Source organism: Bipolaris oryzae, assembly GCF_000523455.1.
Source record: "Bipolaris oryzae ATCC 44560 unplaced genomic scaffold scaffold_48, whole genome shotgun sequence".
Lineage (NCBI taxonomy): Eukaryota > Fungi > Ascomycota > Dothideomycetes > Pleosporales > Pleosporaceae > Bipolaris > Bipolaris oryzae.
Window position 1 is genome coordinate 11455 of NW_006911324.1, and position 27133 is coordinate 38587.

General features: G+C 48.7%; 10 protein-coding genes across 10 annotated transcripts; 4 read left to right on the top strand and 6 right to left on the bottom strand.

The window, feature by feature from the left end:
- Window positions 1-217: 217 nt before the first annotated feature.
- On the bottom strand, window positions 218-1482 carry COCMIDRAFT_92895 (uncharacterized protein; the record flags this gene model as incomplete). The annotated part of the gene is made up of 3 exons (XM_007688851.1): window positions 218-643; window positions 698-1089; window positions 1143-1482. 3 exons carry the CDS (start codon window positions 1480-1482, stop codon window positions 218-220), a joined length of 1158 nt encoding a protein of 385 aa, XP_007687041.1.
- A 692-nt stretch (window positions 1483-2174) lies between these two features.
- Window positions 2175-3541, bottom strand: COCMIDRAFT_92860 (uncharacterized protein; the record flags this gene model as incomplete). The annotated part of the gene is made up of 3 exons (XM_007688852.1): window positions 2175-2678; window positions 2736-3336; window positions 3399-3541. 3 exons carry the CDS (start codon window positions 3539-3541, stop codon window positions 2175-2177), a joined length of 1248 nt encoding a protein of 415 aa, XP_007687042.1.
- A 1253-nt stretch (window positions 3542-4794) lies between these two features.
- On the top strand, window positions 4795-6841 carry COCMIDRAFT_92801 (uncharacterized protein; the record flags this gene model as incomplete). Its single annotated transcript, XM_007688853.1, has 3 exons — window positions 4795-5107; window positions 5166-6581; window positions 6645-6841. 3 exons carry the CDS (start codon window positions 4795-4797, stop codon window positions 6839-6841), a joined length of 1926 nt encoding a protein of 641 aa, XP_007687043.1.
- A 178-nt stretch (window positions 6842-7019) lies between these two features.
- Window positions 7020-8404, bottom strand: COCMIDRAFT_92867 (uncharacterized protein; the record flags this gene model as incomplete). Its single annotated transcript, XM_007688854.1, has 3 exons — window positions 7020-7436; window positions 7492-7877; window positions 7924-8404. 3 exons carry the CDS (start codon window positions 8402-8404, stop codon window positions 7020-7022), a joined length of 1284 nt encoding a protein of 427 aa, XP_007687044.1.
- A 4513-nt stretch (window positions 8405-12917) lies between these two features.
- COCMIDRAFT_4455 (glycosyltransferase family 32 protein) lies at window positions 12918-13862 on the top strand (the record flags this gene model as incomplete). The annotated part of the gene is made up of 1 exon (XM_007688815.1): window positions 12918-13862. The coding sequence occupies one exon, from the start codon at window positions 12918-12920 to the stop codon at window positions 13860-13862; it is 945 nt and encodes a 314-aa protein (XP_007687005.1).
- Window positions 13863-14414: 552 nt separating this feature from the next.
- Window positions 14415-15452, top strand: COCMIDRAFT_92776 (uncharacterized protein; the record flags this gene model as incomplete). The annotated part of the gene is made up of 1 exon (XM_007688855.1): window positions 14415-15452. The coding sequence occupies one exon, from the start codon at window positions 14415-14417 to the stop codon at window positions 15450-15452; it is 1038 nt and encodes a 345-aa protein (XP_007687045.1).
- A 69-nt stretch (window positions 15453-15521) lies between these two features.
- On the bottom strand, window positions 15522-16872 carry COCMIDRAFT_92781 (uncharacterized protein; the record flags this gene model as incomplete). The annotated part of the gene is made up of 2 exons (XM_007688856.1): window positions 15522-16489; window positions 16539-16872. 2 exons carry the CDS (start codon window positions 16870-16872, stop codon window positions 15522-15524), a joined length of 1302 nt encoding a protein of 433 aa, XP_007687046.1.
- Window positions 16873-17399: 527 nt separating this feature from the next.
- On the top strand, window positions 17400-20114 carry COCMIDRAFT_92902 (uncharacterized protein; the record flags this gene model as incomplete). Its single annotated transcript, XM_007688857.1, has 3 exons — window positions 17400-17498; window positions 17554-17993; window positions 18044-20114. 3 exons carry the CDS (start codon window positions 17400-17402, stop codon window positions 20112-20114), a joined length of 2610 nt encoding a protein of 869 aa, XP_007687047.1.
- A 902-nt stretch (window positions 20115-21016) lies between these two features.
- Window positions 21017-21688, bottom strand: COCMIDRAFT_92786 (uncharacterized protein; the record flags this gene model as incomplete). The annotated part of the gene is made up of 1 exon (XM_007688858.1): window positions 21017-21688. The coding sequence occupies one exon, from the start codon at window positions 21686-21688 to the stop codon at window positions 21017-21019; it is 672 nt and encodes a 223-aa protein (XP_007687048.1).
- Window positions 21689-24707: 3019 nt separating this feature from the next.
- Window positions 24708-26396, bottom strand: COCMIDRAFT_92741 (uncharacterized protein; the record flags this gene model as incomplete). The annotated part of the gene is made up of 1 exon (XM_007688859.1): window positions 24708-26396. One exon carries the CDS (start codon window positions 26394-26396, stop codon window positions 24708-24710), a length of 1689 nt encoding a protein of 562 aa, XP_007687049.1.
- Between the last annotated feature and the right edge of the window lie 737 nt (window positions 26397-27133).

The window sequence follows — 27133 nt, forward strand, 5'->3', positions numbered from 1 at the left end:
TCTCAGCAGATGTGGCGTTCCTCTCGTTATTGCTCCGATATTTATACTAGTGATGCGTAATACCATTATATTGCTGGTGATGCGCATTCATCTTGTCACGATCCTGTAACCGCGGAGGCTAGACGCGTTGGCGAGGTGGCAAATACACTGGTGAGCTACGTTATTTCACTGACTATAATAAACAGCTCATCGCTTATAGCAAGCCTGTAAAAGTGCCTTAGATTTGAAACCCTCGTACTTCTACATTTTTGAATCTCAGTGTGAGATTAGCAAGCTTCACTTTCCACTCTGTAGTGAATTCCATATCTTCTAACAGCGTGTTCTCTACAATCACTTTGCCTCCATATGTGTGATGTAGCTTGATATGCTCGGGCCAGTTGAAGTCTTCATTCTTCTCCCGTACGAGAAAAGGTCTTCCATCCTTTTGAATGACTTCGTAGTTGTCGTTGTGTTGGTAATCTTTGAAGTGGCCAGTTATGTACCGCCCTTGAGCTGTTACTACAACACAACAATGCCAAGGTTGGAGTCCAAACCCATCCAGTTGAGGTATCAAAGGAACTGGGATCTTGGATTCGCCCGTGGATCGATGGATAGAAAGCCTGACATGATCAGGAAAGGCGGCTTCCAAGGCTCTTTCATAAGCCTAGAGGATACAATGTGAGACCAAAACTTGAATCTAGCAAGGATACAAACTCACAAGTAGGCGCTCAGTCATCTTGACTGCAATTTTTCTAGTCTCCTCAGTGTATCTCTCCTTATTGTTCTTGATTTCTGGATCAAGATCTGGACCCCATCGCAAATCCTCATCCGTGAGCTTGACGTATGCTTGGTACGTGAGGTTTGTGTCTTTGTGGGTTTCAATCTTTTCCTTAATCTCTGCCTGATCGGGTAGGAATCTGGCCTCCATTTCGGCTCGGCAAGTATCAGCCAAGGCTATATATTCATCCTTGGGTAGGGAATCTCCATCAGCAATTCCGAGTACGTCTGCCAGGCGTCTAAATCGGATGCGCGTGAATCCTTGATCTGCTGCAATCTTTCGTAGTTTGACACCGTAATCATAGAAATCAGAACCAGGTATACATAGCAGATCTAACAAGGAGGGATTAGTACAATGCACACATTACCCATCGAGTATAGCTCACCGTTGTAGACAGGACCATCGGATACTATGGTCAGCTCCGCGCCATAACGATACACCTTCGCTAACTCATTGCAGAGATGATCGAGTCTTGCCAAACCCAACTCTTCCGCAAAATCCGGGTTTTTTGTATCCAGAACTTTCAACGGGGAGGAGTTCTTGAATGGGGCAGCGGGCAAGAGTAATGGGATGGGACTCCTAGATGAATAACTGAGTTCAATCTTGGAAGCAGCAACAGTTCCGTAGCCATGCATTTCGTTTGGTTGCTTCTGTCCTTCTAGTTGAGAGAAGCGTCGAAGAACAGCGAGAACTGCATCGATATCTAATGATCCACCACTAGCCATGGCTGGAGGATTTTGAAAGGATATGGCGAACCAGTTTGTTTATATATGGATCTAACAAGGGATCTTTGAAAGATGAGGGAGGAAAGATGGCGTAGGAGAACCTATTCGCTGTTTTCTATCAAGGATACTTTAAGGACCCGCTCGTTCGTTGAGCCTCGATATACAACCCAAGGAGAGCCAGCAAGTCAAAACAAGCATTGTACAATCGATAATCATGGTGGCGGGGCAGCGACAGCTGGCCTAAGTACAGCATGCTGAGCCAAGGTGCTATGCCCCATCAAGTAAGGCTCAATGCGACAACGTCGCCAGAAGAGTGTGTAAAACAAACACCAAAATAAGTAAGTTTGGGGATACGAACTCGAGTCACGTTGGATGCTGAAGAAGTTTATGATTTATTGGTTTTTTTACTTTTTGAAAAAGAAGAAACGGAAAGCTTTGACAACGGCAATGCACATTGTGAAGGAAACGACTCACTTATGGGCACTTTTGAGCCACAGCTATAATAATTTATTGAAAAATGAGGTTGCGGTTTGCCCAGAAGGAACATAAAAGGTCTGGAGCAAGGTGACGTTTGTACTGATGGAGTTAGTCTTCCATAATGATATGAGCAAAGAAACCGTAGTTATAATAGATCGCAATGGTGTAAAAGATCCCTTTAAGGGTTATTTTTTGGAAGTTTACAGCTCTGAAAACTAATTCGGGCTCGGTTTTGGCTTCGTTATGGCTGCTAACACGTAGGCTAAGCACCCCGCCAATAGTGTGGCGCCTCCAAACAACTGAGCATATAAAAAGTTCCCATCATGAATCGCAACAAGTCGTGCTCCAATAGGTGGCCCTGTGAGACAGGATATACTCACGATGCCAAAAACCATGCCAACCTTGGTGCCCACTCTTGTTGGATCGGTACTTAAGTCTCCAGTTGCTGCTGGAAAGAGACTCTGGGTAGCATTGGCCGCAATGCCGTAGACGACAGCCCATCCAAACAGCCCCTCAGTAGAAGATACACCTGCCCAACCAAATAGTAGCAATCCACTAATTCCAGCCACGGGGATAAGCGTCCTCAGTATTCCAAAGTATCGATCAGCTAGAAAGGCTGGAATGACCCGGCCAAGCAATCCCACACCGTTCATGACAACAATAAACAACAAAGATTGCGTCTGAGAGAATTTGAGTATTGTTCGCCCGTATACACCAATCTGGTCACATTAGTCTATTAGCATATCATTTTGTACCGCAGAAGGAAGAAAACTCACATAGAAGTAGGCGAAATACAAACCCCATAGAGCGAGAAACGAGCCTATCGTAAATAGAGTGAACGATGTTTCCTTAAATGCCCGCGTATCAAGAATTGAACGCGGTTTACGGACCGGAACACGTGTCTTGGTAAAGCTGAGAATCATAGCAGCATTGAAGGTTACAACAAAGGACATAATCAGGACGGTCCATCGAAACCCTACGCGGTTGAGGCAAGAGTAGGCGATGAGCGGGAATACCATACCGCCCGTCGAGGCTCCGCAAGTGGCCAGAGAAACAGCAACTGCTCTGTGCTTCTTGAAATACGTCGGCAGGATGGATACGATTGGTGCAAACAAAAAGCCGTGTCCAAGACCGCTACAGAGGCCTTGTGCGAGAAACAGTTGCCAGTATTTTGTTGATAGGGCAGTCATGAAGATACCCAAGGCTTGCAGTGTGCATCCGAGAAGGAGGGTTTGTCTGAAATACCCCATGTCGACTGTCCTTCCGGAGAAAACGCCGACGAAATTCAGCAGAAACATCTGTAAACCGCCAATCCAGGCAGAGTCTGACGATGATATACCCAGGTTTTCAACATAGTATTGCTGGAAGAAGCCGAAGCTGAATGCGCGTTTAGAGTCAAGTATGATTAAAAATTTTGTTTAAGCCTCGGGAAAACTCACGATGTAATGTATCCCCAGCAATTGAAGATGACCAAGTGGCCCATGATGACTTGCGTCCACGCCAAAAGGCCTCCATCTGGGATTTCTTCATGCTTTGGGTCTTCAGGGGACGGTGATCGATCTTGCGAAGATGTTTTCTCCATTGTCTGGTTGTCTGAACATTGTAGATTAGTCAAGTTCTAACCACCGGATGCGAAATGAATACCCATTGTAGTTTGCTAGATGCGAATAATTACAAGTGAAGTTGGTTGATGGACCACTCAAAAAGTATATCAAATATTCCCTTAGATGACTTGGGCGATCAAATATCGATCGTAATCAAACATGTAGTAGTGGGGAATGGTTCACGCTATCTTAATGCAAAGAGATTGATATCTCGATTCGGTAAAAGACTAAACGTGGAGGCCGTGGCATATCACTTGTACGAGCCATATTACCCAAAAAACAGTAGTTTTGGGTACATGGACGCAAACTTGGATGATCCGCATGCTTGGGCGATCGATACACTACTGAGTTAAACGCTGAACGGGATATGACGCCGAACCAAGCTTTGCATCCGGTGCTTACCACTCTAACACAAAGACGAAAATCTACGGCATCGAGATGATCGTACCGTGATGATGTATAAAGTTCATTCTCTTTTCGTTGAGATCATGCGCGCACTGTGCCAGACGTCATGTGCGCATTCCCCTCAACAAAAAGAAGCAAACATGCTGCAGCCGGGATGTTCCGAGCGTGATGGGCTAAAATTTAAGGTTGCCCTGATAAGGTCTAGTGCACACTGTGCATTCTACTCGTGGTGTAAAAGGCCAGTTTGGGATCGGTGATGAAACGATGCAGGTTGTTTCAGTATGATGGCTGTATTGAGACTTGCTCAGAATGTGAACTAACCCCCTCGGGCATTTATCACCGCTAAGTATTTCACTCCTATATTCTTTGCTATGCGTTACGGGTGACCACATGTGACTTTGGTTGTTAGCACTTTAAGAATGGTTCTTATCATTTATACAATTTCCCGTGCGCTTCGGGGAAGTGTGGTTGAAAAATGGCTTTCCAGATTACCAGCTTAGTATCCTCCGGCACCATATAGTCAAAATATGGCGGAAGTATAGCTGAGATATTACATATCTGCTGTATCCATTTGATCTTGCTTTTGTTCATACAAATCTTAGAAGAGGAGCCTTTCCCTACATTAAAAAAGGCTCTATGTTCATCAGAACACGTTTATGCGCTTGGGTTACGATTCTGTGACTTTGACTCTTGCTTTTTACGTAGTCCCGCTCTCCCGTTAATGCAGTGCACTGACAGAGCGCATTACTTTGTCTGGTTTATTGGACGTAAGGATCCTAAAAGAATCGCACACCCATCTTCACTTCAGTGTCTTTCATCGTAGATTATGGCTTCCAGATCCCCAGTTTCTTGGCTAGCCCTCGTCGCTACTGTTTCGTCATTGGAACAAGCTCTTCAAATCACTGGCACTACTGCATATCTCAATGACATTCCTTACTGGATTCCGCCACATGCAATCGGATCTCTTCAAAACAATTTTACAACTTCATTCTTCGGGTTGGATGGGCTTGCTTTGAAAACTTTTGTCCCAATAACCGTAGTATCTCCCAGTACTGATGCCTATTCGGATGAGTCTCTTGAGCGTGAACTCTCCGACTTTGGGAAAAACGACGATGTTTGGAGCGAAGGCTTTGCCAAGCGTACGAAGTCCTTAAATTATTTTCTTCCATTTTCCAAAATGTACTAAAAGGTCCTTAGTGGTTTATATTCAAGCAACTGATCGGAGACGTGGAGATCCCTGGGCAAATTCCATGCAAACTTGGGGCAACACAACTGTTTTATTTGCTCCAGAAAAGATGAATGAGACTTTTCCTCGGGGCCCTTACTTCCTGTCGTCTCAGGGTAGTATTCATCGGGCTTACAGACTTTATTCTGACCACCAAGAAGCTTTCACTGAATCTATATATACCAATCCTTCTGGAGAGCATTCTGTTCTTCCTGCGCATACAACAGGGAATAGTCTCACAATTGCTGTTCCCTCTAGGCTTTACTACACGCGGACACTGACTACCCCGCTTGCTGGCGTGCGTATTGGTATCAAAGACATTTTTGACGTAACTGGCATAAAAACTGGCAACGGTAACAGAGCATGGTACAACCTATATCCTCCAGCCAATGCAACAGCACCTGTGGTACAGCGGTTGCTAGATGCAGGTGCAATTATTGTTGGTAAGCAAAAGACTGCTCAGTTTGCCAACGGAGAGTACTCAACTTCAGATTGGGTTGATTATCACTCACCTTTCAATCCGCGCGGTGACGGCTACCAGGATCCCAACTTCTCTTCCGCGGGAGCCGGTGCTAGTGTTGCATCGTATGAATGGTTGGATTTTGCATTGGGATCAGATACAGGCGGTAGCATTCGCGGTCCTGCTCGATCCAGCGGCCTTTACGGATTGAGGCCATCACACGGCGCCGCGCCCTTACAACTTGCACTCCCACTTGCTCCTGAACTAGACACCGCTGGGCTTATTGCAAGGGATCCGTTGCTTCTCCAGTACGCAGCTACTGAGACATACAGGCTGTCCCGCAACAGCTTTCAGGATTTTCTCCCAACTCAATTGCTAGTCGAACCGTTTCCGGCCGGATTATCGAATGAGACAACCACGATTATCGACCGATTTCTCGATGCGATGAAGAAAGTTCTTGGCATCGAGAAGACCGAGTGGTTCAACGTAACAACTGCCTGGCAGCAGTCTCGACCCCAGTCCGCACCGATAGATATACAACCATTGCTAGGAAATGTTTACGCAACAATTATTAGCCAACGTCAAACGGCATTAGTACGCGACCCCTTCTACGCCAAGTACGCATCTATGCATGACGGAAGGCTGCCCGCCGTAAACCCAGTTCCATTGGCGCGATGGGCTTTTGGAGATGCGCAGCCTTCGACGACATTGGCTGATGCAATCACGAACAAAACCATGTTCATGGTATGGTTCCAGGACCATGTACTCAAGGAGGATCGCCGCAGCTGTACATCGGCGGTGCTGGCCTACATTAGTGCGCCAATTGTTCAATATAGAAGCACCTACAGGAGCCCACCACAAGCGCCCTCAGGGTTCACGAACCAGTACTTTAGCGTCATGGCCGAGGTACCCGACATAACTATTCCAAGTAAGTAGTTCGATCAGATGATTATGACTAGCTTGAATAGTTCCGCTAATGAGCATGATGCAGTTGGTCAGATGTCTTACCACTCTACAACAACAAACCATACGGAACAATTACCTGTGTCGATAAACTTGATGGTTGCCAAAGGATGCGATGCTACATTATTGAATTTGGTTGCAAAGCTTTATCATGCAGGTGTGCTAAAGGCTTCAGAAGTCGGAGCAAGTCTTGTCGACGGCGGGGAGATACTGCAAAAAAGGTAAATAAATAGTCAGAGCCAATGATATGTCAATTCTGAGATCAGGATGTGATTCAAAGTAGATATTCATGGGAACGATCTTCAAAAGAGTTACAAATTACTTTTGTTAAGTATGTTATGCACAATGAACTAATAGAAGGACTTTTCATCAACAAACAACAACCCCAGCCTGATACCGACTTTCAGAATCCCTCCAAGGTCACATTTCCTTGGAGACTCTCCAAGGTAGCAAGTTTCTCCTGGTCAGCATCTGACAAAGAATTATTGGAATTTCCTCCAATATTTCGCACAATCATCCCACCGCCGTAAAGATGGGTGAACTCTACTTTGGCATCCCATGAATACAATGGGAATCGCTCGCGGAAGCAGTACGGCACACCGTCTTTCAACACCAGGTCATGAGTCTCCCGCAGGACTCCCGCATGTGCTGTCTTGAAATTTCCGTTCACATCCACAGCCACTGCGCAGTGCCATGGGGTCATGGAGAAGGAGTCGGGTTGGGGTATCATCGGCATGGAAATCTTTGTGAGTCCAGTCGAAGGGTGAATGGAGAGACGGACGTAGTCGGGATATCTCTCACGGATCAGGGCTGCAAAAGCCTAGAGTTTCGTGTTAGCATGCACAACATGGATCGATACGGAGGTTGTTTCGTACCACACCACGAGCAATCATTGCTTTGGCCGTATTATGTACCAGAGCCTTCCACTTCTTCCCACTAGCCGCATTCTGTTTGAAAGGACTAAATGCAAGATCCTTCTTCAGAAACTTGGAGTAGCCATCATAGGTCGACTTGTAATCCGGGTCGTTCTGGATGTACCAATTCGCATCGAACTCAGAATCGCCATAGCGGGTCATCATGATGCGACGGGAAGGCTCAAGAAGATGGACAAAGTCCTCCTTGGAGATTTGCTCATCCGTGTGCAATCCCAAGAGGTTCATGATGCGGACGAACTTGATGCAGTCGTAGCCTTTCTCTGCCACCATCTTGCGCAGAGTAACTCCGTACTCCCATAAGCTATCCTCCGTAACACCTGTAAGGTCTTATTTCGTCAGCTAGTGCTTTTTCGATCACGGATATTTGCTCACCATTATAACAAGCACCATCAGTCGCAATAAGAACCATGGCACCAGGCTCATAGACGCGACTGATTCGGGTGCACAAATCGTTCAATCGATCCAAAGCAAGCTCTTCTCCAAGGTCAGGGCTAGTGCCAAGAACCTTGTCTTGTGTGTTGATGCTTTTGGCCGGGAAGGCTGGAAGAACCATAGGGAGCTTCCTGTGCTCAGACACATGCAAGTGGATTTTTGGCCCGAAGACCTGCCTTCCCATGAAAACGTCGTTGCCATACTGCTGAAGACTGAACGTCTCAAGGATATCCATGATGGCAGCGACTGTCTCGTCGATCTGCTGTCCCTTTTTGATGCCCTCGTTGAGCGCAGCCTTGATCAAGTCGTTGCTGGAAGGCTGTGGGATCCGAACAGTGTGCTCTTCCACGGGTAGGGAAGGCCGTGAGAAGGGTTGGAGTCCAACCTGGACTGGTGCTGTGGAAACCAAAGTCTGAGACATTTTTGGGTATGTGTAAAGTAGTTCTTTTCAAAATGGATTGTGTAGAAGAAGATACTGGATAAAATGCGTTAATGGGTATATGTATTATAAACTAGGTGATGAGAAGGTAATGTTGAAGGATGCTTTGAAACCTTTGAACATTGTGCTTATCTCTAAGATATCTATATAGTATTCACCATTGTGCCATTCCCAGAGTTGATATCGAACGTGCACGATGATTTCACTAGCCCGGAGTAATTGGATACGCCAAAGCGTAGACCCAAAAAACGTTTGAGCTTTGGGATCGGGGTGACGCTGGCTGATCAGCATCACCACATGGTTCATGATGTTTTGCTGCATCGCAGCATCGCCAAGACATTTTCTCTACATTTCATGGCTGGATACTATGACGCGATTATGTAAATAATCTAAAACGCTTTTCCATGACTTGTACGTATAGCATCTCCGGAACATACAGCAGGAAAACAAGGAAGCAAAACTTGTATAGAGGGTTTGCGGTGCTATCATTCGTTGCATAGAATAAGTAAAATCGGGGAAAATTCAGAGACTCTTGGTACGGAAGATTCCTTTCCTTACATCACTTACGAGTAGGGCCAAGTGAACGATCAAAGGACCAACAAAGTTTGTTGTCTTTTTTGCATTTTCGGGAAGAAGAACACATGAAAGCGGAGTGTCTTGGCGATCTCTGATGCCGAGAAAGAAATGGTTAGGTACGGGCACTTGCTCCGACTTATTTACTTATTTCTCGCTTCACTAGCACGAGTTTCGCGGATCTCTATTATCGAGCTCCTCAACAGAAGCCCATCAGGGGCCAAGTCCAGCCCAGAATAGTACCGATTCAGCGGTAACTTTGGGCTTTGTTGTCGGAGGTATCGAAAAGCCATGAGAAATCGGGGTTCGTTGCGTTGAAACAAATTATTGGGAGCCATCAAGCGTGTGTGAAGAGCAATGTGTGCGTTAACGTCAACGCACATGTCTATTACTGATCCAGAGTGATAGGTATGCGGGGAAGGAACTCATCTGGTCTGATGGCTCTGATGCATAGTACCGTGACGAGCATCGTGACATTAGCTTACTCCTTTTTGGAGTCTCGTCTCGACTCAAAACTTTAGCCAGCAGGGTCGTTACACACCAGTCCACTCGCCTACTGTGCTATTATTTCTAAAACTTGTGATAGATTTTACCATCACTCGAAGAAGACTTTTCTAGAAATCGCACGCTTCAAAGGTATTTTCGTTTATACGAGCATATTCCCGACCAAGTCCCGTGCTCACTCTAGCTTCCTTTGTTTCATGCCCTTCGTTGTGCAAATGTTGGTGTCCGCTTTTCCGTCTTTGGCATAGCTACAGAGCCTAAATATGAAGGTCTTAAGTGTTTCCTGGTTCCTGCGTAGTCTCTGTTAATAAAACCCGTAATTTGATGTTAACTCTTCGCTTTCCTATACAATCCCTGTGTGCGCTAGAATTTTGTTGACTTCGTACATATTTTTCTCGTCACGACACGTCATCTTTGATCTAAACAGGTTCTTGTCGAAAGCGCTGAATATGAATGGCTTCTTTCGGTGATTGAGGAGTACGATCTTGGACACCAGGTGTATGCAAAATATCGACGATGTTGCGATAAAGTGCGTACGCTAGCTTCGCGATCACCCGCGTCATGATGAACGGTCCCACATACCGGACATGCAGCTTCTTTGACGGGAGACTTATAATAATGTAACTTTCCCTGAGTGACACTAACCTCATTTAAGAAAATGAAGCAGCACTAGGCCCGTCGTGTTGTAATCACTACGCGTGAGGCCCTGTTTCTTCTAGCTTTACACGTGCCAACCACTTCTTTGGGACTGATGTTAACATACTCTTAGGGAAATTCACCTCGTAAGCAACAACTCGATTCTTGATTCATGTGTATACCCATTGCAGATCCGTTAAACTATGAATTTTACAATCGTTGCTTTAAAACTAGTATCTTTTGAGTTGACTGCGGCCACGTTCGTGCCTCTATCTGCCGTCACACTCGGCGGCTTACTAGTAATTACACACACATATCACTCAAACAGCCTTCATTCCTTTGCGATGACACCAGGGCAGCGAACAAGTAAACGAACCGAGGAACCACAGCTCCTACTAAGCAGCAAGACAACAGTGAGATCGCATTTCTTCCTACACAAAAATTCCTTTCAGTACTGATTGTAGTTGCAATATGCAGCTGAAGCTACAAAGGATGCGTCGTAGTTGCAAATTGAGAGAACAAGCATGTAGCGGAGAGAACGGTCTCAATACTTAGTAAATTATCCCATTATGTCCCTAATGCGTACGTTTTGATAATACCAATTAAATGGAAGTGAAATCCATCCGCATTGAAATAAAGTTTGGCCATATTGGCGCGAGCAAAATCCCTGTTGATGGATCTAATGTAAGCCATTTTCAATGGAGACAATGTCGGTTAGAACATGTCCTGTTTGCGACAGACTGATTAGCAAAATACAAACCATTTTATATGAATGCGTGAATAGTTCTCAAGCCCTCATCTTTATGTGAACTCCTCAATATAGCACATGTGTTCGCAGTTTGCTAAAGTTTCTTTCTCCACATATCATGCTTACTTACTTGACATCGAGATCCCCCCAGTTAATATATATGCATAAATATTAGCTCGCCCGTCCCTAATCTTATCCTATTTTCTTTACGGTAATCGAATTTACCACGACTTCTGGTTCAGAGCGCTGTTACAGGTGCCCAACACCCGTACGCAAAGTCTTGAAATCCTTCCCACCAAGGATCAATGAAGCAAGCAATTTAAAAAGCTTAATCAAACAAGATTGACATGTGCGACGCCACTGAATTCGATGCGGAAGCACCTACACTTCTTCGAACCTACACACGGACAAATCGCGGGTCAGTATAGTTTGCAGTAAGCTGATGTCTCTCCCGTTTCTGTGACGTTCACTACCGATTGGCGGAAACACAAATCGGAATCTCGTATATTTGGAAGGAATACTCTCCTATAAACTATCGTGAACCGTGTCACATGCATCAACGATTGCATACTATTTATAACGGTCTTCTCTCTCTCTGGCTCTCATTCACCGCGAACCATCTTGGTGCCTTGTCACAACATCACATCCAATTCGACGCAACTCTCCAATCATCTAGTGAATCACGCGGAATACTACTCTAACAATGCGGTTTACCATTGTTTCCCTTATTGCTACGTTTGCGACGCTCGCATCTGCTTTTTTAGTTGTGAATTTACCAGACGGGTATACACTCAGCGAAGACAACTGCGCGCTTGAAGAGTTGAGAGGGCCAACTGCCTGCTTCTTTTCATGTCCCTCAGCAGACGGATTACACTATGACATTCATTTTGGCCAATGCAGGTCTTAGTATGACATTCCACAATCAAATTATTGATAGCCTGTTGCTGATTTAGCGTATAGCAACGACATCGCAGATGGAAATAAGTTGAAGTGGTATTGCAGTTTCAATTAAGCGCCGTGAAGTGAACAGCGTATGCCCGAAGATGGACGGATCACACTTTATTCGCGAAGAATTGGGCTGTGACATAGAAAGAAAGGGTGCAAGTATGATGGGTCGAATGCTTTAAAAGAATCCGAATCAACCAGAAAATCAACAATTCACTGTAGTCTCATATAAACCACTGAGTACTACTTCATTCACTTGGCCCGGTAGCAAAATGCAAGTATGAGGTTAAGTCAAGTCTTTGGGGGCCGTAAAGCTGAGTATAGCTTTAATCACGAGACAGCAGAAGTATACCTCGCGTGTCAGCCCTGTTGAGACTCGCCTAGCCTCGACCCCACATTCCTTCACCACTAGCCCTCACTCCCCACACTTGATTCTCCAAATCAAAGGCAAAGTCTTTTACATATACAATGTTTACCGCCTATCTGCACTCCGGTGGGTTTTCGCGCAGAAACATTGCGAGTGTGGATCGGAAGCGCCGATGAAATCTTGGGTAAACGCAATAGACGAATGAGGCCTCCGAGTCAAGCCGCGAGCATTGAGTACATGTTCTATCCCTGGTATATCCATGTCAACCAAAGTTTATGTGTAAATATATCGGCTGACGGCAGTCAAGGAGCTGACAATCAAGAAGGGTATCATCTAGTAAAAACGCCTCGATTATCATGTCGGTGAGCCCCCTTTCCTAGCTTGTTCTCGAAGCCTTCCGCGTACTAGGTGACAGCTTCGATTAACTTCCAGATCAACACTATGTTTGATGAGAACTGTTTTCGCTTACCAGCTAGCAATATGAGGCGGGCTGTCGCGTCATTGTCAGTTGAGACCCACTTCTCCGAGTGCGTGCGCAATGGGCAGGCTTGCGTATGTCCCGGACCCTCCGCCGCGCTTGACTATTTTCTTACCAAAACAAGGATCACTTTTCGGTGATTTAATGATAGGACACACCTAATAGATGGATTGCGTTTGGAATTTTAATTGCGCGGCCAACTTTCTCTCCTTCTCAGTCTCTCCTTCAAGTTTGTGTTCTCAATATGTTGCTGTCCCCACCGCAATTGGGCAAAATCTTTAATTACCACACGCTGATTGCGTTCTGTATGATCGGATTGATTTACCATCTTCACCTTGTCCAGGACCGCCTCGCAGCTCGTATTCCCCAAGTTCCTGCGGTCATACCACACAACCCGAATGGAATCCCCAAACTGCTCTGGTACAAATTGGGCCCCAAGGGTCTTTCTGAAGAGGCACGGAATTGGACCGATACCTGCATCAAGGGTAACCCTGGATATCGACCACACTTTATGACGGACGAGAGCGGCGATGAATACGTTCGCAAAACCTTTGCATTTCGTCCCGATATCGTCAACACGTACCTCGCATTCCCCATTCCCATATACAAGGCGGACATGCTACGCTATCTGTTGCTTTGGGATCAAGGTGGCGTGTGGTCGGATTTGGATGTCTCATGCAAAGGCGTGCCTATGGACGAATGGGTACCACCTGAATACCAAGGAAAAGCCTCACTCGTGGTAGGATGGGAGTTTGACGCAGGCCGCTACGAGCCCTACGTACGCCAGTTCTGCAGCTGGACTTTAATGGCTAAGCCACGGTTACCGCACATGATGCAGGTTGTCGACGACATTCTTGCGGAGGTACGGGCAAAGACTCTTAAGTACAACGTTCCTGTCGAAAATATCACACTGGAAATGATGGGAGATGTTGTTGATTTTACGGGTCCCCGACGCTTAACAACTGGTACTTTTAGGAGCTTGTCAAAGCGACTCAACAGGACCCTCGATTTGACCGAGACATATAACCTTTTAGAGCCGCGACTCTTCGAGGATGTCTTGATCTTACCAGCACATTCATTCTCGCCGCTCACAAACAGGTATACACCGGAGGAAAAGGCGGTCCTGCCGCCGCAGCTGGTGACTCATCACTACTCTGGAAATTGGAAGAACGACAAAGGGGGTGAGTGAAAGCGCAGGAGATGAGACATTGAGTGTACTTGGAAGACTTTTCTATCTAGCAACCAGCCGCCATATCTTGCATGTATACGATGCCCACATGTCAAACCATCCCGTCTAGGCTGTGTGATCAACACGATTCACACAAGCGATGAATCCGCCGTAGCCAGCACTTCCATTCTAGGGTCATGCTTTGGTGTGCGAGAAAGTGAATAGTAGGGGAATTATCATCAGGACGAGGACAAGAAGGTGCTGTGCGGACGAAGAGCGGTGGGATGAGCATGCTTCATAGGATATGTGCTACGTATAGTTAGGCAGATGCCAAAAACTTCATAGTTAATTCGAATGATGAAATATTTTTCGAAACAACAAAGCAGGGTTGTATCGGGAGGAACTGCGTCTTCTTGGATCGCTGCGACGTTATGGCTAGTAACGTCAAATGTCTACGTCATGAGTCGCTCAACCACATGGTGACCCACCTCAGGACCGTGACACTTCCAACGCAACAGCATCAAAACCTCAACATCATCCAGAAGGTCTGTTCTAGGATAATAAACACTCGCCATGGAGCATTTTGCCCCCCACCCATCCTCGCAGTTTGAAGGCTACTACTCCAAGTTTGACCTTGAATCCGGCTCCCACATCGCCCTAATCATCTGCTCAGTTCCCAATGCGCCCTCACGCCCACACATGGTCTCCTTCACCTACTACCCCTCAACCGGGCACCCCATCTTCCAGCGCGAGCACTTCATCCCAGAAATCAAGCGCGTGACTACCGACCCGAAAAGCAAATCATTTGAGCTTCAAGTCCCAGGCATGGGCACCATGACCACCACCAGCAACGGCCTCACAAGCTACGATCTCTCCGCCGAAGACGGCAGCTGGACCCTCCAGGCTCAATGCACAGAGTACACGGCCTGGCGCTCAGACAAAAGCACACCAGAAGGCTGGATGATCCACCTCCCATTCCCACTGCACTGGCACGTCCATTCCCTCTGCTCTCCGACCACCCTCTCCCTCTCCATCCCCGCGCTTGGCTCGGATTTCCCCCTAGCAGATGCAAACACCAGCGCGACCATCCACCAAGAAAAAAACTGGGCTAATAGCTTCCCGGACGCACACATGTGGGTGCAAGCCTGGGACAACGACGCAAAACGCGGTGTGTGTCTTGCGGGCGGTAAGATCCTATACAACACTGCCTTCCTCCTCGGCTACCGCTCCCAGGACTTAAATCTAGATTTCGTACCTCCCTTTTCCGTCGCGTATCTGAATCTCTTCTCACCCTTTATGAGCGTAGCAAATGATTGGGAGGACCGCTCGTTTTCTATTTCAGTCAGTAATTGCATGTACAAGTTGGAGTTGAAGGCACATGCACCCAAGGAACCGGGTTGGTTCGGTCTCGCGAGTCCGTTTCCAGATGGGCATCGCGCGAATTTTTGTAGGGAGAGCTTTTTGGCGACGATTGAGGTAAGGATTTCGGAGCGGGGCGGATGGTGGCCGTGGAGTGCATGGAAAGAGGTTAAGAGGGAGAGGTGGGAGGGGGCGAGTTTGGAGTTTGCGGGGGGGTATTATCCTGAGCGGGGGGAGAGTAAGAAGGATTGAGTTTTTTGTGGGAAAGTGAGAAAAGGTGGTGCGGTAACTATTTATAATTCAGATTCACATACGGATAGATTACAACTTTGATGTCTTCTTCTCTCTTGGCTTGATGAGCGCGTCCAATTCCTCGACAAATCGTTTGGGTAACACACTCCTCTCGACACCCTGTTTGCCCTCCCATTCTTCTTCTGTCTTACGCTCCCAGTCCCAGTACCTCTTCATTTCCTTACCTACCCATTTGCTAATGTGGTCTGCACTCTCTTCGACCTTCTCCATGGGAATTAAATGCCCGGCTCCTTTGACCATGACGTTGTCTACAAGGCCCTCTGCACGGCCTCCGCTGCCGTTGACGCCTGAACCTGTCAACTGCATCTTCTCCTCGATGACGGCGTCGTCGGTCAGAAAAGAGAGTTCGCCAAAGATGTAGAAGCAGGATGGGCGGAGGGAGGGAAGCTGGTTGAAGACGATTGTGCTTTCGCCGCGGTAAAAGGGTGTTTGGGGCTCCTCATACGGCGTCATGTCTGCGTGCGTTCTCCTGTTCAGCTTTCGGTTGCTGAGGGTGAAATCTGCAGATGAGGGCTCCTTGTCTCCTGGTTTTGCGGTGAAGTTTGCGCGGAGAAATGTCAGGACTTCTTGATGCTTGGTTGTTGTGAGGGTAACTTCAGGCTTCTTCGCATCGGGGAACAGTCCTGTCGGTACATCTCTTAATCCGTTCTTCACCCAGCGATCGAGTACGCGCGGATCCCAGGATTGGTAGAATTTGCTCTTTGCGAAACTCTTTGCTGCGTCCTCCCGTGATGGCCAGAGCTCTCGGCGCCTTGCTGATGCGGCCGCGGGTGAAATGTTGCCGTTGAGAGAGACTTTTCCTTGGATGACGGGGTCAATGAGAATGAGCGTCTCAAACAGCCTGGGATGGAGAAGAGCAAGATTTGCGAGCTGGCAGCCGCCCATGCTGTGGCCTACGCCAACAATGGGACGGGGCATTTGGTCACGGAAGAGGTTGACCATGTAGAGGAGATCTCTGCTGTGGTCCAGCCATGCCGCTATTCAGGATCAGCTTTTTGCTTTGCACGGTCATGTGAGCTTACATACGGTCATTGCCCAGTTTACCCTCGTTCAGCACACCACTCCAGCCCTGGTGCACAACATCTGCTATCCAGATTCCGCGGATACCAAAACCGTGCTGTTCGCATCGCTTGAGCAGCTCATCCCACAGCGGTTCGTACAGTTCTTTTGGAAACCCATTGGCATGCGCGGCAATGATGGTAATGTCACCGGGCTTGGGGCTATTGTTGCTGAGTGGCGTGTATTGCTTCACGGCCAAATGTAGTACTTCTTCTTGTTTTGTCGCCGTTGATCGGGGAAATCCACGGATATGCGAAGCTGGTATCTTGTGTTCGTCTATCCTGAAGTAGGTTGAAGACATGATTAGATAAGGGGTTATCCGGGCGCGACCGCAGTCTGCTCCTGTGGACAATGATGTGGAAAAGAAGTGGTTTGTGAAGGGAGTGGATCCGGGCGCGATCAGAGTGGGTAGATGGTTGTTTTGTGTGCTGAGAAGAAGACAAAAGCAAGCGTGGGTTGATGCTCCAGGTGTCGTGACGAGTTACCGGCATAATCTGGGGAAGACTGCCGAGGTCCGTCTGGATGCGGCGACTCAGTACTGCACGAGTAAACCAGTAGGTTTACGGTCTAATCAGCTAGCCGGAATCCCTCTAGGTCTTCGGAATAGTGGCCATGAAGGCAGCCAGTATGAAAAGGGATATTCATGCCCCCACGCACCTGGCCATCCCATACATGTGACGGAATTGGAGCGGAAGTGTTGGTGTGGGGTATCACGTGACACATGTCGCGTTCGCGCCGCACCGATACGCGCCGCCAGTCGCGCCTGGTGGGAGAATATCGGCGGTGCTGCATTCTCCCCACAACGGCATACCACAGTCAATCGCCGCCATGGAGGACACAACTATGCAGGACGGCTCTCCAGGATTGTTTGTAGACCTCAGCTTCACCATATGTCCCAATGGTCTATCCGAAGACCGTATACAAGAGGTATGCGACGCGTTGCGACTTGAGTTTGAGAGAGCCATATTGATATACAGTGTAGATTGAACATGCCATTACTGGCGCAGATGGGACGATAGTACCCTTTGAAGCCCCCAAGGGTCACATAGATAATCTTCAAGAAATCAACTACATCGTTTCGGAGACGGCCGACTTCCCTGACTACTACCGTGCCCTCGATCTCATGATACATGTCATCAGGCCAGCATGGGTAGACGCGTCCCTCCAGGCCATGAAGACCAAGAACCCGCGGACCTACAGCCCAGACCCAGCCCTCTTCATGAACGACGTCGTCATATGTTGCGGGGACATACCTAGCGGAGACAAAGAGGCTATCGAAGGCGGCGTGCTGGCAATGGGCGGGCAAATTGCACCCAGCTTGTCCAAGTTGGTGACGCATCTTATTGCACTGGACATCAGCGAACCACGGTGCCAGTTGGCGATCAGCAAGCGCCTGCAGCTTACGATTGTGCTCCCCCACTGGTACCGCTTGCATTGTAGACATGGGGTACGGCTATCGCTGACATTCCCAGGTTCGATGACTGTCTGAAGGTTGGGCGGAGAATATCAGAACGCCCCTACACACTCCCGAATCCCGAGATCCTCGCCGACGCTGAACCAGGCGCAATACCCCCGACACGAACAAGCCAGCAGATTCGAGATGCTACCACGCCAGACCCCCAGAATGAGCCTGTGCCACCCCCACCTCACCTCGAACCCCCGCGTGCGATCAAAGCCTTTGAAGGGAAAAGCGTCAAACTCGGAGAGGACCTGGATATCAGCACTAAGCTCAGAGGCATCATAATAGGCATGATCAAGGCTGGCGGCGGCAGTGTGACGTCCAAAATAGACGAGGCGGATATGTACGTGTGCAACTACCGGGAAGGTACCGACTATGTCAAGGCTTCGCAAGCACGTAAAGATGTTGGAAACCTCGGCTGGTTATACTATCTCATCACTCACGGTATCTGGACAAATCCAATGCAGCGAATGATGCACTATCCACGGCCACGTCAAGGCATTCCAGGCTTCGACAAGTACAAAATTAGCATATCGAGCTATACGGGCGAAGCACGCGTTTACCTAGAGAACTTGATCAAAGCGACTGGCGCAGAATTCACAAAGACCTTCAAACAGGACAACACACATCTTATTGCTGCACACAAGAACAGTGAAAAGTGCGAAGCAGCAACAGAGTGGGGTGTGAACATTATCAACCATCTTTGGCTCGAAGACAGCTACGCCAAGTGCCGAGAGATGCCACTGACGGACAGTCGCTACACATACTTTCCAGCGCGAACAAACCTTGGAGAAGTCTTGGGCCAGACCGAGATAGACCGTGAAGCCACTGAGAAGGTGTTCTTCTCCAAGCAGACGAAGCCTACCAAGGCTGCAAAAGCAGCGCCTCAAATCAACAATGCTCCGGCACCCAATGTTGCACCAAGAGTAAGCGAGCCTCCACCAGCACGCAGCCCGCCTGCGGCTGAGAAGGCTAAACGTGCCAAATCGGGAGGTAGTGTGCAAACCCCAGCGCCTGCACGACAAACGGATGGAAAGGAAAACCATACACCAGGCAGCCGTGGTGCCAAGGACCGAGCATTGTCAAAGCTACACGATGCTGCTCCGGATATTGCCCAGTTCGAAAAAGAAATGAAGCGCAAGGGCGGCGTCACACATGGCGGACGTCGACGAGCAGAGGATGAGACTGAGGAACGAGCAAAACAAACAAAAAGTGGTCGTGATTCTGTGTCGAGTAAGCGCTCTTTCGACAAAGTCGACGAAGATGAAGAAGACGAAGAGACAGAAGAAGAAACCACAGATGTCCCAGCGAAGAACAAACGAGCAAAGAAGGAGAAGCTTACTCCCATCAAGTTCCGCATGTTGATCTCAAAAGACGAACGATGGACCAACAATCCAGATAAAGAATCAAAAGACAAGGCACGTCTACGCGAGCTGGGCCTCTTCATTACCGACGACTTCAAAAAAGTAGACCTCGTCTGCGCCCCACATCCAGTCCGAACGAAGAAATTCATTGCCTCACTCGCCTGCGCACCCACTCTCGTCTCAACAAGCTACCTCGACTACGCCCTCAAGCACAACAAGCTTCCCCCAGTCGACAAGCACCTTCTCCAAGACAAGGATTTCGAAAAAGCAAACAACTTCAAACTCTCCGAAGCCCTGGACCGCGCAAAGCAAAACCGCCATCGTCTCCTCAAAGATTGGACCATTTTCTGCACGGAAAAGGTCGCGGGGGGCTTCGATACCTACAAGGATATTATCGAAGTCAACGGCGGCAAATGTTCGCTTTGGAAAGGCCGACCAACTACTGTCTCGGCTTCCAAGCGCATTCTTAATACCTCCGATAAAGAAGTTAGTCAGAACCAAGTTGAGGATGAGGGTGATGTGCTATATCTGATTTCCGACGCTGACAAGAGGGAATTTACAAACTGGAATAAATTTAGGGAGTTGGCCAAGAAGCACGACATGATTCCTCGCATTGTCAAGACGGAATGGCTGCTGAGTGTTGCTATGGCGCAGTATGTGCATTGGGATCCGCAGTGGGAGCTTAGTGAGGAGAGTGTGGGGGCTGTGGCGAAGAAGTGAGAGCTGTTCGTATATATTTTTTTTCTCTTTTTTTATGTCGTGAACTTAGTCCGTGTTCTCGACAAATGTAGCGTTGAAGCAAAGCGATGGGCGTCATGGGTCCGTGGATTTGTCTTGATAGCGATGCTGAAAAGCGGGAAAGATGTGAGTAGAAAGGTTGCTCATGCAAGAGTGTATAATTAGATGGATGGTATGATAGGCGTGGCGAAGAACCAAATACCTCTGTACACGTAACTCTTTTTGTTTTCTTTTCATACAAATGTGACCTATTGCTCTTGCTCTACTAGGATGGTCCAAGCAGAAAAAGTATCGAGTACGCGTACTTGTATGTCTGTAGATGCAAATAGAGATCGCCACGCGCGCATCCAATCGTTGCATATCGGAGGTAAAAGATCCAAATATAGCAATGGCAATGCTGCAGAACACCCGTTTAGTGCTTACGTTGGAGCGAGTAGTCAGAGAAGTTCACGTAGATTTTGTAAGTTGTAAAACACATGACTAAATCAACGATCACATATTTTGGGGGCGGAAATACGTCACAAGACTGGTGGTGAGGAAAACACGCGTACATGGTTACACTGCGGAAGCAAGGCTAGATTCACTGGATCGATTACGCAATAAATGATTTTTTTTTGATTGTAAAGATGGAATTGCTCGTGATGAAGCGCGTATACAGGAGGATGAAGACTAAGAATTATTTATTTCTAGTCTAGAGAAACGATCAAAACCACTCAAACAACCTCCAGCAATGAAATTTTGTATGAAGAAAGAACAAGAAAAAAAAGGGTATATCGATATAGCACCAACCCACCAATAACCAAACCTCATGCATCCAACAGAAAAGGAAAAAAAAAACTCCCTCTCACAATCCCTCTTTCCTTCCACTACCCCCTCACTCTCCTCTAAACAGCCGTATGCACAATCCTCGGCACCTCCGGCATCCCCCCCACATCAGCCCTCTCATAATACCTCGACCGCGTCGACGCCGTACTCGTACTCCTCGGGCGCCCCACACTCCTCACACCGGCATCCGCATCCTCACCCAGCCCCACGGGACTCAACAGCACGGAACCCTGCGACGTCCTACTACTCACCGCACTAACACTGCTTCCCACACTGACCGCACGATCCGTAGTGACAGCGCGCCCGGGACCCGCACTAAGCCCTGCAAGCGGATCCCTGGCCTCTTCCACGGGAGTAATGTGTAGGGGGACTAGATGCATAGTATCGGTGCTTGTGCGTTTTCTGCGGTCGTCGGCATCGGAATCGACGTAAAGGGAATCGACGTAAAGGGTTACGCTGCTGGCGCGGTCGCGGCTGAACATGTTTGCCTTGTCTTTATCAGGGAGGAGGGCGGCGGCGTCGGGTTTTTGGGCTGCGTGTTTTTTGGTTTGACGGCGCCGGTAGAGGAAGAGGGAGAGGGCGCCGATGAGCAGGAGAACGCAGATTATGATGAAGATTGTGGTGGAGATTATGTTTGCTTTTGTCCAGTAGGTTTTTGGGGTTTGGGATTTTAGGGAGCCGGTGGGGGTGGGGGAAGCTTCGGGGGAGGGGGATTCTGGGGTGGGAGCCATGGTGATGAGATTTTGCGAGGTGGTTTGGATGAAGTGCGTTCAGTGAGGGTTGAGTTGTAGTCGAGGCTTTTGGGGTGGACTTGTGACGTGTCGGAGGAGGGTATAGTGTAAGAGATATACAATGGTAGTTTATGCTCCGGTAGTCTGGACAACGGGTAGTGGCAGTGTAGTCTTGATGGTAGAGAAACCTTAACTGGCCAGAACCCAGCTACCGGGCACCAGGCAGACATATAACTGCCTGTTAAATGAAACATACTGTGCATAGACGCGTTCAGATCTCAAGACTGATGGCGCCGAATCGGCGAAAAGGCGTCCACTACGTGTTCTCGTTCGTCACAGAAGAAACAAGATGCTCAGCCTCAGCACGTGTGGGGAAAACTAGGCCCTCCATCTTGGAAAAGGCCACTGCGCCCTTGGGTAGAAGGATGAAACGAAGATGCCTGGCGAATGATAGGACGTGAAGAAGGGCCGTCAAAGCTATGACTGCACCCGGTCAAGTAGGGAGATACTGAGAAAGGATTGCGGGCCAAATGGCGGTGGCACAGGGTGGTAGACTGAGTGTGCTAAACATGCGTCTAGGGGGCGCCATGATCGAGCCATACACACCGACATGATGCAAGTCGACTTGGGGTCTCCTAACACGTACGGACAAAAAAGGTTTGCGGCCTTACTGCATTCACGCGTGCAGCTGAGAGTATGAGCTCAGCTGGTGGAACTGCCAACGTTAGAGGGCTGATGTCGCCAGCACTTGCCCAACACGTCACTTTGCGCTGACCAAATCGTCAAACGACCCTAAAAACCTCTACAACATGAGAAAGACTGTATAATGTCCAAACAAACATGCGGCTTAAACTAAGGTGTGTTGTAGGATGTTAGTTTCGGGAGTTAGGCCAACACGGCCACCAGCGCTAGGAGAAATGAGCGGAAGCAAACCACGATTCGGCGAGCACAAGGCTGAACGCTGCTGGTCCCTCCTCTTTGTTGCTTCTGCAAGTCTGCCTAGACCAAACCAAAAGTAGGGAGTGGAGGGGAATGTGCGCAAATTTGCAAGAGACGGAGGCCTCTTTCTGAGTATTTTGCGGTAAGCCACAAAGCCAGGATGCGAGGGGTGGAGGCTCCCGCTGCGGCGCCACGCTGTTAAGATGGTACAGTTACTTGCAGGAGAGGGGTCGGAAGACCAATGGAAGACCACGTCTTGCCGACCAGAGGCTTGTAGGAATGAGACAGCTCATCAGATGCGGCGTGGCGAGTTGTGAGAGCAAAGAATGTCACCCACTAACCAGCAGGCGTGGTGTTGAAGTGGTGGTGATGTGGGTCGTCCGATAACGGGGAAAGGGCCATGCACAGTTTGGACCCCAAATCTGCTCTGCCTGTCTACTAGCGCCCTCGCTAAGGTGTGGGTAGTTATGCTATTTCTGGCTTCGCGAAAAACAGCTGCGCCACAAGACCAAGTCAAAGTCGTCTGTGCAAGAACGGCAAAAGCCGCATACAATTGTCTACGAGTAAGAAGCTTGTTTGGGGGCTTCTGCGTGCATCTTACCTCATATTGCATGTTTCCAGCAAGCTTGCCTTGCCAAAGCATCATGTGATGGGAGGCTTCTTGTTGATTTAACTAAAAAAAAAAACTAAACCTACAAAAAAGATGTGCATGTAACATGTACTCGACATGCAAGAAATTCCGAAAACACATAATAGCGGGGATATTCCTTGATTTTCTTGGGCGTATGTGCATATTATCGAAGTTCACTAATCTATTAAGCCACGTGAAAGCTGTGTAACCCACATAGATGCCCCCAGCTCCGTTCACACATGGATACCAAAGAAAGAACCGGGCTATTCAAATTGAAATAAAAAATAAAAAAATAAAAGCAAGGCAGAACCCTTCACAAACCCCACAGCAAAACTTACCGCATTTACCAATGTTACACTACTTCCGTTTCTCACTTCCATTCCACACCGGAATATCCTTCCTCAAAAGAGGATAGTAACAGACCATACTACCCAACACCAATGCTATACGTGACAAACAACGGACCTGTCATCACCACATCAAACCCCCCCACTCCAGAATTTCCACGTCGTTCCAAGCCCAAATCACACACATCACCTAACCCAAACCTCCAACTCTACATTTCATGCCCTTTTCCCCACCACTATTACCTAACCTCCCTTCCCCCCCCTTCTCTCTATTTCAACTCCCTTACCTTCCTTCTCACACTCATCCCTCTATCCACACTATCATCTCGCCCGCCCGCCCCCCTCCCGTCCTCCTGATGAATACCATTTCAATATACTCGCTGTATACAGCAGATCTTTCATATCAAACCCCAACCCCAACCACAAGGGAAAAAAAGATCTCTAACATCGCTCATTTGTACAGCTAGACAGCGTAATGAGTCTGAATTCGTTGGGCAAGGAGGCCAGATGGGGGGGGGGGGGGAGTTTGACGAACAAGACAAAAGTGAGTGAAGATAAGGTATACGGTGCTAATTTCTGGAGCTTGGGATTTTGCCGGTGTTTGGGATATCCGTGAGTTTTTTTTTTAGCTTTTTTTTTACTTTGAAGCGTTATTCGATGTTTAGATTTGGGATTTAGATTCGACAGTTTTGAACCCCCCCTAAAAAAAAGGGGGGGAGGGGGAGACGACGGTGCTAACGTTGCAAAAGTATTCATTTCGTAGTTATCGGTGAAAAGTGTATGTGTGTGTGTGTGACCGCGTAGGCTATTCCTATAGTATGTAATGCCCAAACGCAGGAGAAAAACCTTGGTTCGTTGTATAGATTCTCGATTGAATAAAAAGAGAAGAAACAAAAAAGAAACACACACACACACATCAAGAGACAACAGCTCCTTAACGAGCTGATTGATGAATAAAAGCGCCGGTCCCAATGCATTATTTGAACCCAAAAGGCCCAAGAAAGGCACGTATGCCAAATCCTCATCAAAAAAATCTCTTCTCTAAACCAAATCCTGTTTTTTTATCGGGTAATTTTTTTGAAAAAAAAACACCATGAACGTCCTACTCAAGCGAAAGGTTTTCTCTCTTCCAGTTTTCGTGTAGTACAGCAATGGTGCTAGCGGCGTCTTTGCAACGCGGGGGCGCACGGGCGGGGAGGTCAATGACAGCGCGACGTAGCACTGCGCGAGCAGGGACACCGTAGAATTGGATGAACTTTTTGTAGTAGTCGCGGATCAGGCCGCTGAGGATGGCGAAGTGGCCAGGCCAGAGTTGGTCGGGCGGGGTGTTGCAGATTGAGACAATGGCTCTCCAGTACTCTGATGTTGCTATCGCAGGGGTCTTGGATGCGAATGAGCGGAGAGACATGGAAGCATAGCCGGCGCCGATACCACGCATACGCTGAGAGTAGGATTCTGGGGTCGAGTCTGGTCTCCATCCTAATCGTAATCGGCCTTCCTTTGTATCCATGGTACCACGAATGCCGAATAGAGGTGGGCAGGCCTTGTGGAACTTGGCCAGGGCGATGTCGGTGAGTGGAAGGCCGTTCCACATGTACTTTTGATCACCAAACAGACTGGCTGCAATCAGGCCAATCTCTTGGATGATGCGACCGTCTGTGTTTGCTGCCTCCTTTTCGAATTGTTTGACAAGGAACTTTTCAAAGCAGATCCAGACGTAAAGCAGGAAAGCAGGGTATGCGGCGTCGTTTTCGTTGGCTAGTTGCGGGATCTGATGCGAAACGATATATGGGCGGATATCAATCATGGGCCCTGATGTTGCCAAGGCGACGTCAAAGCACTCTGTTCGGAGCCGCTTGATGGCAGCGGCGCTGTCTTTGCGCTCAACGTTGATCTGACCAAGTCGAGTGCGGAGGGCGCGCCGAGCGTCACCAACTGGACCCTTGAGGGGCGAGGATGGTTTTTTATGTTCTTCCCAGAATGTCTTGCGGAACTCCTTCATGCGCTGGTGGAGCTGGATGTATTGATTGTGTAATTGCTCAAAATTGCCGGCTGGCGCTGGTGCACTGGTCGCCGGCTTGGGCGCAGCTACTTGGGCAGGTGCGGCAGCGGCAGGCTGTGGTGCTGGTTGTTGTGGAGCTTGCTGGCGAGCTCTCTCAGCAGCAGCAGCAGTAGCAGCGGCGGTCTCGGCAGCTTTTCGATCGGCCTCTGCTTTTTCTTTTTGCTGCCTTTCGGCTGCAGCCTCCTGTTCCCGCTGAGCCTTGATCCTTGCCTCTGCCTCCTGAAGCTTCTTTTGGTGCTCAGCAGCCTGGCGGGCGGCTTCCTCTTCGCGCTGCTTTGCTTCGAGAGCTCTCCGGTGCGCTAGTTCCTCCTCGCGAGCCTTTTGTTCGCGCAGCCGCTCAATCTCCCTGCGCTGGTTTTCCTCGTGGCGGAGACGAGCCTGTTCCTCTTCCAAGGCCAGTCGCTCAATCTCTAGCTTTGCGGTGCGAAAGACGCGCTCGTGTTCCTCGGCCGCGTAGGCCAGTTGTTCGGCATGTCGCTTTGCCCGCTCGGCTGCGTCTTGATCCAGCTTTTCATTGAATTGGCTGTCGGAAATGCTGAGTCGGAGATTAAACTCCAGCGCGAGTTTCCGGTTCGGACTTTCATAGGGGTCACGAACAAGGGACTCGCGGTGAGGGCGCAGGCTGCTTCGGTTCGGCGATAGGCGTGTCGGAGAAGCATCCAGGAAACTCGAGCCGAACGAAGTCGCAGTATGCATGCTGGAGGACGATGTACCCGATCTGGCGGGCATTGTGGCGACGTGGAGGAGGGATCGGGCAGGGCAGGGCGATTGGGAAAAGGGTGGTTGGTGAAAAGAGGTGAAAGCGGTCGGTTGGACGCTAGTAGTTTGGCTGTACACTTCAGCACCGGAGTCACGTGAGCGCGCATATCTCTCCGCACATCCCTGTCGCAGCTGTCACCGCGTTGGCGACACGTTCTTTGTCTATTCTGAGCTGCCACCGTGGGCAGCAGCAACGCCTGGCCGCAGCGAGCCATGCCTTGGGCTATGTTTTTTTTTCTTCGTTGTATTTGTTTCTGTATACAGTGGTGGATGCATTGATATGCAGGTACATGGGCATACATATTTGAGTTTGTTGGTGACGCCAGCGCTCTACTAGTACTTGGGTACATGTACGTATACGTGCATGTTCTGCCGCTAGCCTGGTGTTGGCCGGGGCGGTCGAGTCGGTGCCAGCTCGATCACGTCGGACAGCTCGATCGTGTCCGCATCCGTCTGTCGCTATCGAGCGACGAGTGAGATGAGAAGGGGGGCCCAGGGATACTTACATGAGTCGTGCCGTTGACAAACAAGTGTGTCGGAATTTCATAAACTTCAGCAAGACGCGTCGAGTGGAGTGTGTGTGCCGCCGCAAGCTGGTGGGACCGGGGCTCGGTGCACCCTGAAGGCGCTCGTTTCACTGACAAACGACGCCTGATGTGACAGTTTGTTGCTCGGCATCCTCCATGGCCCACTGTGATCCGACGCAG